The sequence below is a fragment of the Psammomys obesus genome, unplaced genomic scaffold (genome assembly GCF_907164565.1).
Source record: "Psammomys obesus unplaced genomic scaffold, mPsaObe1.curated_primary_1811, whole genome shotgun sequence".
In the NCBI taxonomy this organism is placed as follows: Eukaryota; Metazoa; Chordata; class Mammalia; order Rodentia; family Muridae; genus Psammomys; species Psammomys obesus.
The window spans coordinates 44,103,415-44,118,591 of record NW_026585644.1 but is presented as its reverse complement, the minus strand read 5'-3'; the positions used below and the strand labels follow the sequence as shown (position 1 = coordinate 44,118,591).

General features: G+C 39.4%; 1 protein-coding gene across 2 annotated transcripts in view; it reads left to right on the top strand.

The window, feature by feature from the left end:
• Positions 1-15,177, top strand: part of Map4k3 (mitogen-activated protein kinase kinase kinase kinase 3) — a 149,644-nt gene that overhangs the window by 83,475 nt on the left and 50,992 nt on the right. For both annotated transcript variants that reach the window (XM_055618857.1, XM_055618848.1), the window contains exons 5-12: positions 1,551-1,606; positions 2,231-2,278; positions 4,915-4,957; positions 9,143-9,215; positions 14,253-14,384; positions 14,531-14,593; positions 14,679-14,760; positions 14,844-14,954. In XM_055618857.1, coding sequence (XP_055474832.1) covers positions 1,551-1,606; positions 2,231-2,278; positions 4,915-4,957; positions 9,143-9,215; positions 14,253-14,384; positions 14,531-14,593; positions 14,679-14,760; positions 14,844-14,954 — 608 coding nt within the window. The remainder of the gene's footprint in view (positions 1-1,550; positions 1,607-2,230; positions 2,279-4,914; positions 4,958-9,142; positions 9,216-14,252; positions 14,385-14,530; positions 14,594-14,678; positions 14,761-14,843; positions 14,955-15,177) is intronic.

Here is a 15,177-nt window from a genome sequence, read left to right as displayed (position 1 = left end):
GCTGGAGTTCCTAGTTGACTTTTCTCTCCATGGAGGGTTTGCAGCTTTCCTTCCATGGGCATTTGTATGTGGGAGATGAACAGCACTGGCCTCTGTTGAAGAGGCTCTTGTCAAGGGTGCCGTGTATTTAACACTCTTTGCTTTTGCTGGTTTTCTGTCTCCCCATTACAGAGGTGGGGCCAGCCCAACCCAGGACAGGAGCTTCTGGAGGAGACCGAGAGGGCCTCCTCTTCTTTCCACAATCTTAAATGGCACATGATGATTACTCAGTGCAATTTACATTACAACTATGCTAAAAATTAAGGCATGTATGTTGCTGTAGGAAAATGTCTATGGTAGTGAAAGGGCAGGTTTCAGAATCGTGTGTGCTGAGTTTGCTTTTGCTCATTTGTATGTGTAGTACATATAAACCTAAATGTTCAGTTTACAGGCTTTTGACCTAAGCAGTGGCATGAAGGGCACATACACTCAGTATAAACCGTATGCCAAATTTTGAATGTAACCTTTTAGGAGGCTACGTTTCTATATCCATGTAGAGTAGGAGCACCAGTATTCTTGCTTATGTTAGTCAATGGTAGCAAGCTGCACATTCCACTAAGCAACAAGGTCCTGCTTCATGTGTCCAGGGCTGCTTATATATGATGTCATTTGTGACATACGAAACTCATTTTTTCACCTAAACTATTGTCAACCTAAAATGGGTTTATCCGGAACATTTCCCATTATAAGTTGAAGATCATGTATTATATAAAATGCCTGTATAAAATCAAGTTTTATAACCAAGCCTTTTTTAAAATTTTTTTATTAATTACACTTTATTCACTTTGTATCCCCCCTGTAGCTCCCTCCCTTTACCCCCCCAAATCTTTCCTTTCCTCCCCCTTCTCCCCTCATGCCCCTCCCCCAGTCCATTCATAGGGGAGGTCTTCTTTTCCTTCTTTCTGATCCTAGTCTGTTAGGTCTCATCAGGAGTAGCTGCATTGTCTTCCTCGGTGGCCTGGTAAGGCTGCCCTCCCTCAGGGGGAGGTGATCAAAGAGCAGGCCAATCAGTTTTTTATATTATTGAGTATGGATAAAGAAGGTACCTTTGCTTTTTTAACTTCTGTATTGATTAGAATTTTCATGGTGAACATTACCTTTTATAACTTTAATAGTAATGCTTTTAGGAAAAAAGTTTGATTTAAAGCCAGCTGTGATGTATGTTACTCATCAATAAAGAAGGTAATGAGAGCTAGGTAAGCCACTTGGCCATTCTCTTAACATCTGTGAATATTGGATCAGCAATGAGTAAAATAAAAATGTAATCAATGTTAGCCATTCAATTGTTTATAAATACCTGGCTTTTCTGTGCCAGGCACTGTTTTAAACACTGGGGATACAACAATGAGCATGTTGAACTTAAAAAGAATCAAAATTAAAGCTCTGCCTTTTTGGCATTGGGTTTAGTGGAATTGTTTAGGTATATTGAGTCTGTTCTTACTGGATTTATAAACTTGGTCACTTACTGGAAAACGTGTTGCTTAATCTTGCTTTTTTTTCTTCTCTTACAGTAACTGGACCCCTCTCAGAACTGCAGATTGCATATGTTAGCAGAGAAACACTACAGGCAAGTCAAATTTAAAGTACTAGATTACTAAATGTTTACTTACTGTGTATTGCTGTTAATGGACAAGATAATCTAGTTTGAAAAACTCTTGAAGACTTTTAATACAATTTTTTTTATGTTGTTTTGTTTTTGTGGTGCTGAGGGTTGAACCCAGGCCTCATACATGGTAGACAAGTGCTCTATATACCAAACTGTTTCTGGCCCTTAATACATTTATATATTGTTATAAATGCAAGCTGTATTTACAATTAATACTGCAAAGCCTAAAGATTATAACCTAGAATTCAAGCACTGTGGGTCTGTATATTTGCTTGATAACAAAGAAAGGCTTTACAGTTCAGTAATATCAGAGGAATTAAAATTTATTCTGGTTCTAGTGGGACATACACTTTAAAAATTCAAACGATTTGCAGAGTTTACTAAATGTTATTTTAGAAAAATCACTGGTTCTTTATGAGCTTTATCTTTTTCTTCTTGACTATATTGTCTTCTATAATACTTAATTATAATAAGCTGATATTTGCTACTTGGTTTTCTATAAAGAGTAAATAAAATAGTGACTACAGCTCAGTTATGCTATGTTTGATAAACTTTGTTTATTTTTCTATTTTTTTGAAACTCTAGGGGTTGTATTATCTTCACAGTAAAGGAAAAATGCACAGAGATATAAAGGTATACATTATATTATTTGACCTGTTTTTCACTTTTAAATAACTTGTTTTTCATTTTTAAATAGTTTAATTCAATCACTGTGTAGAATTCTTTTGATTATTCTACTTGATAATAAGCTTGCTACCTGAAATATACTATAGTAATAAACATGAGTGATCAGTGATAAATGTTGTCTATCATTACATTTTAGAGTGGCGTTGTGGAGGCAGGAACACATACAATAAAGTCTGCCTCTGTAAAGTGTGAGATTGAGTGGGCTAGGTTGGAGTTTTCTCATTTGGTTTTGGAGTTATTTTGAGACATCATGTCAAATAGATCAGACTGTCTTCAGACGCACTATGTAGCTGAGAATGTTTTTGAATTTCTGTTCCTTTTGTCTTTGTCTGCTGGAATTATAATAGGCAAGCACTACCACACCTGGCTGGATTAACGCATGTGTAACTGTTTGTTTATATGATATAAATTTGCTCCATAGCTTCCAAAAAATTACAGTAAATTGTGTTTACTGCATTATCAACTAAGTTTGTCACTCCTAGGAAAATGTATCTTATGTAAGATATAGTTGGTAATCTATCAGTGCAGGTGAATGGGGCCCCGACAGTCTGTGGTCTTCTCTGTGGCTCTTGGAAGAGAGCAGCACTCTGGACAAGCTGGGATTAGCTTAGTAAGGATGCTGTTTCTATAGATACTCGATCTTCAGTCAGAATGGTTCTTTCTTTGTTTACTTCCTTATACCATTCTCTTGTTTTGCTTTTTTTCTCAAGTCTTTGTAGTATAAAACTTCTTAACCTTTTGTGGGGAAAGGTGATTCATGTTGCTTTCCTGATCCCTGATGAAAGCCCTGGACTCTGTCCTCAGAAAACACCCGTATACCCATACATTCTAGTGTTTCCTGGAATATAAGTGAATTTGTGAATTCCTACTCTGGGTATTTTCCATAAGCCACTTAAAAGACATGAACAAAGAGCTTTGTCTTAAAGGTAAATGAGCTTCTGTAGAGGTCAGTACTGAGGAAGAGTCCATGTCATTGTCCTCAGACGACAAGAAGGGCTGGTAGGTTTTTGTCAGAAGTGAAGAATGCCATGTTCTCCAAGTGAAATAATAGTACAAACAGAAATATAAAGCGAAGCATGAGGCCATTATGGAGAATATATTATTTATATTATATTATTGAGGAATAGAAAGTATATCGGTTTCATAGGTGATAAGCTTGGCCTGGTAATTCTGTACTCCCTTGTACTCTGATTCAGGTGTCAGGCTTTAGTTCGGGTAAATTCTGACCGTCCCCACAGCCTCAGCCCTTGTCGTTATAGTCTATCTCCCCTGTATTGCTGGTTGCATTGCTTCCATTCGTGAGTGGGTCTGTAGTCACCGTTATATGTGACTAATAGAATGGCCTTTTGCAGTCAGATCGTGCTACTCCCCTGCTTGTTGGCACCGTTGATTTCCCATGGTACCTACTGAGAAATGGGGGTGCTTGGACCATGGCCAGCAAGGTTATGCATGATCCAGGCCCTGCAGCATCTCTCAGAGCTTGCCTCACACTCTATTCCTCTCTGTTTTACTCAGTATATCTCAGCCACACTAAATTTTCTGTTCTTGGAATATTTCAGGCTCATTCTGGTTCTAGGTCTTTCTTTGTGTTTAATGTTCCTTCTTCCTAGAATATTCTTGTTCCAGATTTAGGTGTAGCTGTCTGTCCTTACTTCATTGAGACTCTGCTTAAATATCATAAGCTTTCAGAGGACTGCCTTTCCATGCTTTGTCTTCAAAGATTGTTCCTGCCTGACTTTGAATCTTTTGTTGGTCCATAGATATCATTTATCTTCTTTCCCATTTACATACACAAACACCGGCACTTGCTCATCTGTGTACACCAGAACTAAAGTACCTGGCTGGCAGTCAGTGGTCTTTCAGAGAGCGCAAGGGATGGATGGAGGGAAGGGCAGATGGGTCAAAAGCTGTGTTGTGTATGTGGAATGATAGAAGTTGTAACTTAGGAAAATTAGCCTGACAATAGGGACAGAACATATCAAAGACTGGCAGAAGTCTAAATGAGCAGAGGGGCATTCATTAAAAACCCCATGAGACCCCATAGCGTTTTCTTCCTTGTTCCACTATCCCATAGCTCAGTGGTATCGTAAGTGGGTATAGCTCCATTTCATGGATGACATTCCAGGTATTTAGAACCCTCCTCCCCACATCCCCTTCTACGGTTCTGCTGTTTCTTTCCCTGGTTGGTTGGAGGTAGAGGAACAAGGGTGGAGAATATAGTAATCATGTCTAAAGCATAATCAGAGCAATTGAAATGCTAGGTTAAAATAGCATTTTAGTGTAGCAGTTGTGTGTGATCAGCCAGGAAGTAGCGTTTAGGTGAAAGAATATCACCTCTGTGTTAGCATTCATAGCGTGTTAGCAAGGAGCCCCTTTTAAGGGAGCACATTATGTAAACCTCATGAAATTACCTAAAAAGTGGACATCATTTTTCCTATAATTATGTAACATTTTAATGGAACACATTTCAAATTTAAGTATTTCTAGGTGTAAGGCTGTGGTTATTTGTATAGTTAACCTATTATGTGTTTCACCTAATAAAATGTCGGCTTCCCACTCAACTAAATGTTCTCACTTTGAAGGGCGCTAACATTCTATTAACGGATAACGGTCATGTGAAATTAGGTAAGTAAATCAGAATTCCATTGCATGCACAAAGCTTTTCTAAAATGTAGCTGGATTTGGTTTGGGTTTTTGTTTGTTTTTCAGGACTATAAGTCCCAGATCCTAGATCATTCCCAGGGACAGCTTATTTACTTTTTCAATGGTGATCTCATTGTAGGACCAGTCTCTCTGTCTGATTTTCCTTCCCCTAAGCAAGGGTAAAGTTTGTTCTTTACAAGAAGCAGATTTTTTTTTTCAAAGATACTATGAAATAATACGCACTAGATAACTCTTTTACTTCTAAACCTAAGGGTTGGGCTTCTAGTAGGGAATCTTTATGATATTGTAACCAGAAATGAGGAAAAAAAAAAAAACATTAAAAATCCAGTAACTCCAAAAATCTTACATCATTTATCTAACTTTAAAAAACAAACACACTATTATTTATATAAGAAAATAATTTAGGGGTTGGGGATTTAGCTCAGTGGGAGAGTGCTTGCCTAGCAATTGCAAGGCCCTGGGTTTGGTCCTCAGCTCTGGGGACAAAAAAAAAAAAAAAAAGAATATAATTTAGATGCTAAGTGTTGCTTTACTTCAAACACTAACTTACAAGGTATGATTAAAATAAAGTTCAAAACCAGTAATGAATTACTGTGAGTTTAAAACAGGAAAAGTGTTCAACATAGTAACTTTATTAACTGGTAACAAGAACGTAATAACAAATGTGGGATAGTTATTTTGAACTATTTAGGACAAATGAAATTTCAAAATAGGCATTTGTAAAAAATAAAAACGAGCCCATTGTCTCCATATTTCTTCAACATAGTACTTAAAGTCCTAGCCAGAGCAATAAGACAACTAAAGGAGATCAAGGGGATACAAATCGGAAAGGAAGAGGTCAAAGTGTCACTATTTGCAGATGATATGATAGTATATATGAGCGACCCCAAAAATTCAACCAGAGAACTCCTTCAGCTGATAAACACCTTCAGCAAAGTGGCAGGATACAAAATCAACTCAAAAAAATCAGAAGCCCTCCTGTATACCAAAGACAAAAGGGCCGAGAAAAAAATTAGGGAAACAACACCCTTCACAATAGCCACTAATAACATAAAGTGCCTTGGTGTGACTCTAACCAAGCTAGTGAAAGACCTGTTTGAGAAAAACTTCAAGTCTCTGAAGAAAGAAATCGAAGAAGATATCAGAAGATGGAAAGATCTCCCGTGCTCATGGATTGGTAGGATTAACATTGTGAAAATGGCCATCCTGCCAAAAGCAATCTACAGATTCAATGCAATTCCCATCAAAATACCAACTCAATTCTTTACAGACCTTGAAAAAAAGATTCTCAGCTTCATATGGAGAAACAAAAAACCCAGAATCTCCAAAACGATCCTGTACAACAACAGATCATCTGGAGGTATCTCCATCCCTGATCTCAAGCTGTACTACAGGGCAACAGTAATAAAAACTGAATGGTATTGGCATAGAAACAGAAAGGAGGATCAATGGAACTGCATAAAAGACCCAGAAATAAACCCACACACCTATGAATACTCGATATTTGACAAAGAAGCCAAATCCATTCAATGGAAAAAAGACAGCATCTTCAACAAATGGTGCTGGACCAACTGGATGTCTACATGCAGAAAAATGAAAATAGATCCATATGTATCACCCTGCACAAAACTAAAGTCGAAATGGATCAAGGACCTCAATATAAAACCACATACTCTAAATCAGTTGGAAAAAAAAGTGGGGAAAAGCCTAGAACTCATTGGCACAGGAGACAACTTCCTGAACAGAACACCAACAGCACAGGCTCTTAAGAGCAACAATCAATAAATGGGACCTCATGAAACTGAAAAGCTTCTGTAAAGCAAAAGACACTGTCATCAAAACAAAACGACTGCCTACAGATTAGGAAAGAATCTTCACCAACCCTTTATTTGACAGAGGGCTAATATCCAGTATATATAAAGAACTAAAGAAGCAGAAAAGCAACAAACCAAGTAATCCAATTAAAAAATGAGGAACGGAGCTAAACAGAGAATTCTCGATAGAGGAACATTGAATGGCTGAGAAACACTTAAAGAAATGCTCAACCTCATTAGCCATTAGGGAAATGCAAATCAAAACAACCCTGAGATTTCACCTTATATCCATCAGAATGGCCAAGATAAAAAACTCAAGTGACAACACATGCTGGAGAGGTTGTGGAGAAAGGGGAACCCTCCTCCATTGCTGGTGGGAATGTAAACTGGTACAACCACTTTGGAAGTCAATCTGGCGCTTTCTTAGACAATTAGGAGTAGTGCTGCCTCAAGACCCAGCTATACCACTGCTAGGTATATACCCAAAATTTGCTCAAGTACACAACAAGGGCATTTGTTCAACCATGTTTGTAGCAGCTTTATTTGTAATAGCCAGAACCTGGAAACAACCCAGATGTCCATCAATGGAGGAATGGATACAGAAATTTTGGTATTTTTACACAATGGAATACTACTCAGCAATCAAAAAGGAGGAAATCATGAAATTTGCAGGCAAATGGTGGGATCTAGAAAAGATCATTCTGAGTGAAATATCCCAGAAAGAGAAAGACAAACATGGTATATACTCGCTTATATAGACCTACAAGATATGATAAACATAATGAAATCTACATACCTAAAGAAGATAATCAAGAAAGCGGACACGGGTGAAGATGATCAATCCTCATTTAGAAAGACAAATGGGATGTACATTGAACGTATGACAGGAGTCTACCCAAAAGGCATCTGAAAGACTCTACCTAGCAGTGTTTGAAAGCAGACACTAAGACTCATAACCAAACCCTCAGCAGAGTGCAGGGAATCATATGAAAGAAGGGGAGTTAGTATGATATGGAAAGGATAGGAGCTCTACAAGGACCAAATATATCCAGGCACAGGATCTTTTCTGAGACTGACACTCAACCAAGGACCATCTATGGATATAACGTAGAACTTCTGCTCGAATGTGGCCTGTGTTAGCTCAGTAACCAAGTAGTTTTCCAAAGTAAGGGGAACAGGACTATTTCTAACAGGATCTCAAGGGCAGGCTCTTTGACCTCCCCCCCCCCCAAGGGAGGAGCAGTCCTGTTAGGCCACAGAGGAGGACTTTGCAGCCAGCCCTGAAGATACCTGATAAAACAGGGTCAAATGAAGGGGGAAGAGGTCCTCCCCTATCAGTGGACTTGGAAAGGGGCAGGGAGGAGACCAGGGAGGGAGTGTGGGGTTGGGGAGGGAATGAGGGAGCGGGCTACAGCTGGGACACAGAGTTAACAAAATGTAACTAATAAGAAAAATAAAATTAAAAAAATAAATAAATAAAAATAAAAACGATAATAGGGCTCAGGATGGAGGCTAAGTGGGCATCCTTGCCCAGAATGAACAAGGCACTCACTGGGTTTGTCCCCAGCTACGTAATATAAATAACAAACACAACTGCTCTGAACTACATCTTGCTATAGGACTTATCAGATTGAAAATATTTATCTAGTAATTAACAAGATAAGTTCCCTAACAGCCTGTCAGGAAGGGAAAAGCAGAAAGGATTCGCCCTTTTCTGCTCCGGCCTATGCCCTTCGTGTCTTCTTATTGAGCAGTTTCTATGAGCAGCTGAGGTTAGTGCCATGTTCCATACCTTCCATACCCTCAGGATGGATTTAAAATCGTCAGTCACACTAGAAAGTGTGACAGCTGAGCAGACTTAAGGAATAGTAACAGTCTCCGTTAGTGGTCAGCGTTGGCTTCCGCTGCAGAGCGCTGTGGATGTAAGGCTCTGCGGGATGTTGTGTTTCGGTGTCTGTTCAGGCTAGATAGTTACCAGTGGGCGTCTTCGTCTGCAAATGTCATTCTGCATCTGGTAGAGAGTGAAAAGAACTTACAGCTACTCAAAGGGCCTTTCTAGTAAGGCTCCGAGAAACTAGACATTATAATATCGCTATGTGTTAGCTTCAGTTCTCCTGAGCACTTTATTGCCTATCAAAATTATTTGATTTTAACCTTTGTTGTTTGATTCATGTTTATTACATGGGAATTCATTTGGTTGTGCTACCAAAGTTAAAAACTGTTAACATGTTTAAGATTGTTTCATTCCTGTGAAATTGATGAAAATGGTTATTGAAAGTCACTGTAGGTATTACCTTAAATGTTTTTTTCTCTCATTTTTTTTTTTAAATAGCTGATTTTGGAGTTTCTGCACAGATAACAGCTACAATTGCCAAACGGAAGTCCTTCATTGGTACCCCATATTGGTAATTTTATCTCATTTTGTTTAAAAATTTTTATTGTCCTGTCATTATTGGATACAGAGTTTCCTTTAAAAAAAATGGCCTAAAACAGATTAAATGAAGGTAATCAGCAAGTTTAGTGATTTAGGCATATATTCTTAGGGATTAATTGCTCAAAAAAATATCCTACATACTGGTTTTCATAAAGCAGGAAAGCATATAAAGTTTCAAACTCTTGTTAGGTTTGCATTGCTTACCACAGATTTTAATAGATGTTTTTATGTCTATCCTTTTTTCTGCCTCCAAATTCTAATTATTACATTATTCACAATTTTCAACACTTTGCTGGTTTTGGTGTAGCTGGGAATTGAACATAGGGCCTCAAACATGGTAAGTACACAGTCCACCCTTGAGCTGTCTCCCAAACCTGTTTTCAGTCCTGGTTGACTGTGATGAAATGCAGGTTTCTGGGCATTTGGGATCTTACATGCCAGGACACCGTTCAGTTCTTCACCTTCTTTCCAGTAATGTCATCTACACATCTTCCTTTCTGGCCACACCTGTCTCCTAGATCGTCCTATCATTCGTTATTTACTCCTTCGTTTTGGCCACTGAACTGTGTGCTGTGTGGCTTCACTGAGCGCTGACAGCAGTGGTAGGCAGGAACAGTGCTGCTTTGGTTTTTAACACTGCATAGTCTTGCTTGCCATGCCTTCAGCCATGATGCTGCCGTCACTCCCAGACATCTCTAGTCCCACCTCAGGTCACAGCTGTACTACTATGTTTTTCAAGCTGGGAGCATGACAAATGTTGTTTTTTATATTGATCTCTTTGTCTGTCTGTCTCTTTCCTCTCTTTCTCTCTCTCCTTTTTTTGAAAAAAGGTTTCTCTGTATAACAGCCCTGGCTATCCTGGAACTTATTATGTAGACCAGATATCTGCCTGCCTCTGCCTCTGCCTCTGCCTCTGCCTCTGCCTCTGCCTCTGCCTCTGCCTCTGCCTCTGCCTCTGCCTCTGCCTCTGCCTCTGCCTCTGGGATTAAAGGCATGTGCCACCACACCTAGCTCTTGATTTGACTCTTTATCAAATACAAAGTTTAAAATGTCAACTAGCGCTAAAATGGCTTTTATTAAAAACAAAACAAAACAAAACTTATAGCTCTGTCTTTTGTTGTATCTAGCACTAGCCGTTATTTGTAGACTTTGTGGTAATAGATGAAGATTTCAGCTTGTTCGTTTGTCTTCCAGTTGTCTTTTTCTTACAGTGTTCTTGCTGAATCAGTTAATAGTCTGCCATTACTCTTCACTGTTTTCCTGAATCTTTGTTTTTAATTTGCTTAAATCTTCTCTTAATCTTCTGTAAGACATCCCATTCCTTCTCACATTGCCCAGTTCTGTAAGATGTGTCTGTATGATTTTCTGTACCTATAAAACCTGTCAAGCTGTTAGTCCTTTGTGTGTGTGTGTGTGTCCATTCGCACGAACTTAACTGTATACCAGGCCAGCACTTTACAGTTGAACTACATCCCCGTTTTGCTTCCTGGTATAATCCTTTCTGGAGTCTTCTCTCCCCTTCCACGCTGGTCTGTGTATGCTCAGGTGTAGCTCTTTAGCAGATCATTGCTCTGGGAGCTCCTTTTTTGCATTCTAAGATTTCCTCTTTTACCTTTTTTGAAATCTGTCTTAGTATGTTTGTGGTAAAAAGTGTATGGTGTATGTAAAGGGTATAAAAGCTTCAGGACTTCGCATTTCTAGCTTCACATTTGATTGGGTGTAGAGCACTAGGTTAGAATTTTGAGGCATTGTATGTGTGGCTTTTCTATAATCCCATGGGAAGCCATCATGTTTCTTTAACCCCTACTTCCCCACATGGTGATGCCACATATTTTGATATTCCATGATGAGTCCTGGTATTTTTAACCTTTATTCATTCATACTTGTCATTTGGATTTTACTTCACAAATGAATGTCCTTCACATTATAGATGGTCCTCCTGGGAATTACTCCATTAGTACTGGCTTGGTCTTTTCTCTCTGTATTTCCTCCTGCTTTCTCTGGGGGTTATTAGTTATGTCTGGGGCACTTGAATCAACCCACTAGTTTTCTCACTTTCTCCCACTTTATTTTTTTATTTGGAGGTTTTTCTTTTGCTTTGTTTTCTGTTTTTCTTCTAGACAGGTTTTCACCGTGTAGCCCTGGCTGTCCTGGAACTTACTGTGTACACCAGGCTGGCCTCTGCCTCCAAGTGCTGTCATAAAAGGCATGCACCACTTCATTCCATTTCTCCCACTTTCTTAAGTTCAAAATGTGGGACAGTCTCTGAATTCAAGGCTAGCCTGATGGTCTGTCTACATAGCAAGTTGTAGGCCTGCCAGTGTTACAAAGGGTCAAAAACAGTCTTCAGATTTCTGCAGGAATTCTCAGCTTTTTAAAAGATTCATACTTTTCATGGTGGAGATGTCCCTCAAAAGTTTAAAAATCATTTCATGTTAGTTAATGCCAAAGAGCAAAATGCTACAAGCTGGTTCTAGAACTGGATCTGGTATACATGCCTCTAGTTCCAGTTTTGGGGAGTCTGAAGCAGGAGACTCATTGGAGCCCAAGAGACTGAGGACACCCTGGAGCAAATTGAACCTGTCTCAGAATGCGAAAGCAAACGTGACTCACATCCATGGTGTAGTAAAGGCTATATTGGCCTGGTGGTTAGTTCTCCCAAAGTGAGCAGGTAAAGGGCACTGGGAACTCAGTATTCTGCACACAGATCTACTTAATTTCTGAGCAAAGCCTGTCCTGTTTCTATTGGTCCTCATCCTGTCCAAACAAGGAAGGAGTCATTGCTGGGGCTCAGGGGATAAGGGTAGGAATCTGGGGGTTAACTATTGATAGGTCATGCTGTTCCTGTCCTCAGCCAGCCTCAACCTGACTTTTGTTACCTTGAAACTCTACAGTATGTGGGTTCAGTCTTTGAGGCTAGCCAGCTGTGAGTTCTCTAACCTCTGTATCCTTGGGTGCCCATCTCCATGCTGTGTTAGTTCTGTTCCCTGTAGTCTCTCTGTGGTTCCAAATAAGGTATGTCTCCTAGGACTTCAAAAGGTATGTGTTGTGTTTCTCCTTAGTCTGCTTTTCTGGCGCTGGTTTGCTTTCAGAGAAGAGCAAGGATTTGAAGAGAATCCATTGTTCTTTCCAGGTACTCTCTCCCCACTTTGTCTTAAGCATCTGGGAGAGCACACACATCTTTGGAGTTTCCCTGATTCTGTACACACGCTCAGTTAGTCTTTGCTGATGAGCACTGATCTTTACCTCCAGCTCCAGAGGTTAAACTGGGAAATCCCTGGGAGCACATGAAGCTGTGAGTTAGGTAAGGTTGTTCCCTCCGCTTTGTCTCTGCCTAATACCATGCCTTTCCCACCTTCATCTAAGAATAGAAAATCTGTCTTGCACAGTGATTAGGAATTACTCAGGAAAGTTTCCTAAAGCAAGAAAACTAAGAATCAATAGTAAACGCACCTTGGGCATCTCACTTGTGATGGTGAAGTTTGCACTTACTCAGCAGCCTTTGGTGGAGAGCCAAGGCCCTTCCCTTTGAGTTGATCACTTACTTTTATTCAGTGTAGAGTTCCATGAAGGATAAGCATCAAAATAAAACAGACTTCCACCATCAAGAAACATTTCCTGGCACCTATGCCTCACCTCTGGAGACTCCTCTAACCTGTCTCTGTAGCTCTTCTGCCCCTTCTTCATGTGTCCTGCATATGGAATCACACCATATTCTAACCTTATTTGCTTGACTTTCTGGTTGTCTTTATAAAGTTGTCCTTAACAAGTTTTTCTAAAGCATTCACTTTAATTTTGGGCCTTTAATTTCTGCCTTTATAATAAGAGTGTTCATCATATTTCATTAAATTAATGTATTTGTAGTAGTAGGCAACCCTGAAACACTGGCCCACAGATGAGTGGCTCCCATGTGAGTGGCAGGAGCAGAACTGCACCGTGGGCTTGGGTAGGGCCACTGAGTGCCTGCCCCGAGGGGCCTTCCCTATCTCAGTAACTAAGACCTAGCACACTTTAAATCTTACTTTTCTTATCTTGGTTTGAATTTTCATGAGCGATATTTTTAGATCAAAATTTAAGACCAAGTGTTTTGAAAGTTGCCTGTTTTTTACTTTTATTGTAACTGACCTGGCTATCCTTCAGTTCTGCTGGAAAACAAAGGAGTGTTTGTAAGGCACCCACTCAGTGCTCTTTGATCTGGAAGAGGTGCATGTTTTCTCAGTTGTTTTCAAAAGTGTGGTTTGGGATTTCAAAGTTTGTGTAATTTGAAAATTAATCATTTAAACAAGTCAAAGTACAATTAGATGAGAACAGTAGCAAAGTTAAAAGGCATTTTAAAAAGTTACCGAGTTTGGGTTCTTTCTGAATAAAACATTTTGAAAAGGAGTCATTCATTTTGATAACTTATCTATTATTATATTGTAAACTTTTTAAAAGCATCAAAAATTTATAGTAAATATAAATTAAATACTAAATGTGAAAATTCTTACAGCCCCAAGAATGGTAAAATAAACACAATACGAAGTTGTAGATTAGTGGTGTAAGCATTGTATAAAACAGTTTAGGGCCATTTGTTACAAATATTATTTTGTTATGGAATTTTGGAGAAAAGAGTCCAAAACTCAGGGAGGCAGGGGCAGGCAAATCACTGTGAGTTCAAGGCCAGCCTGGTATACAAAGTGAGTCCAGGACAGCCAGGACTACACAAAGAAACCCTCAAAAAGAGAGAGAGAGAGATCAGAACATAAACAGTCTGGGGCAGGTTACTGTCATACTGGTAAATTTTCATGAACTTTGTAGTTAGCTAACTGATGAAGGATTCACTGAGGAGGCTGAGATGAGACAAGAATTCTGGGAAAGTGGGACTTTTAAATATGGTGTATCTATTTTCAGACGTCAAGGACTCACTAGAACTTAATTTAGCTACTGGCAAGTCCGTGTGCCTCTGGTAAAGAGAGTCCAGGAAAACACACTAAACATGAGGCTCTGTGTCCTGGCTTATTTCCTGCAGGATGGCTCCAGAAGTCGCGGCTGTTGAGAGGAAAGGAGGGTACAATCAGCTGTGTGACCTCTGGGCAGTGGGCATCACTGCCATCGAGCTGGCTGAGCTCCAGCCGCCCATGTTTGATCTTCACCCAATGAGGTTAGTGGGCCCACCCTACGCCCAGTGCAGATTGATGTGTAGTTACTGTGTCGTGAGTTTATTAGCCTTGTTGGGGTTAGATAGGAGTGTGTTCCTATTTTACAGTGTTCAGTGTTGCAATGTTCAATCTTTTATTTGTTTTTCAGGGCATTATTTCTAATGACAAAAAGCAATTTCCAGCCTCCTAAGCTAAAGGATAAGTTGAAGTGGTAAGCATCTTTATGTGCTGACTTTATAGCAAGATGAGCAAAAATGGAATGAAAATATAGACATTTAATTTTCAACCTTTCTTAGGTCAAATAGTTTCCATCATTTCGTGAAGATGGCACTTACCAAAAATCCAAAAAAAAGACCCAATGCAGAAAAGCTACTACAGGTATTATTTTACCCTGAAACATTCATTTTGTCACAAGATAAGATGTTTAATCACATCTCTAAAGTATTTTATGTGTTTTCTAGCATCCCTTTGTCACACAACCTCTGACAAGGTCTTTGGCAATAGAGCTGCTGGATAAAGTGAATAATCCAGACCACTCCACGTACCATGATTTTGATGATGATGACCCAGAGGTAGGAATTGCTTTACTAACTAGTGTGTGTGTGTGTGTGTGTGTGTGTGTGTGTGTGTGTGTGTGTGTGAATCGATGTTAGATTAAACAAGCCATTGGTTGGAGTAGGTGACTAATTCCTTGTCCTAGGAAGTCACTTGCTAGATTTTTCTTACTGGCTACTTGATGACAAAGATGGAAAAGGCAAAACCATTTAATTCACATGAAATTACTCTAGTTACTTT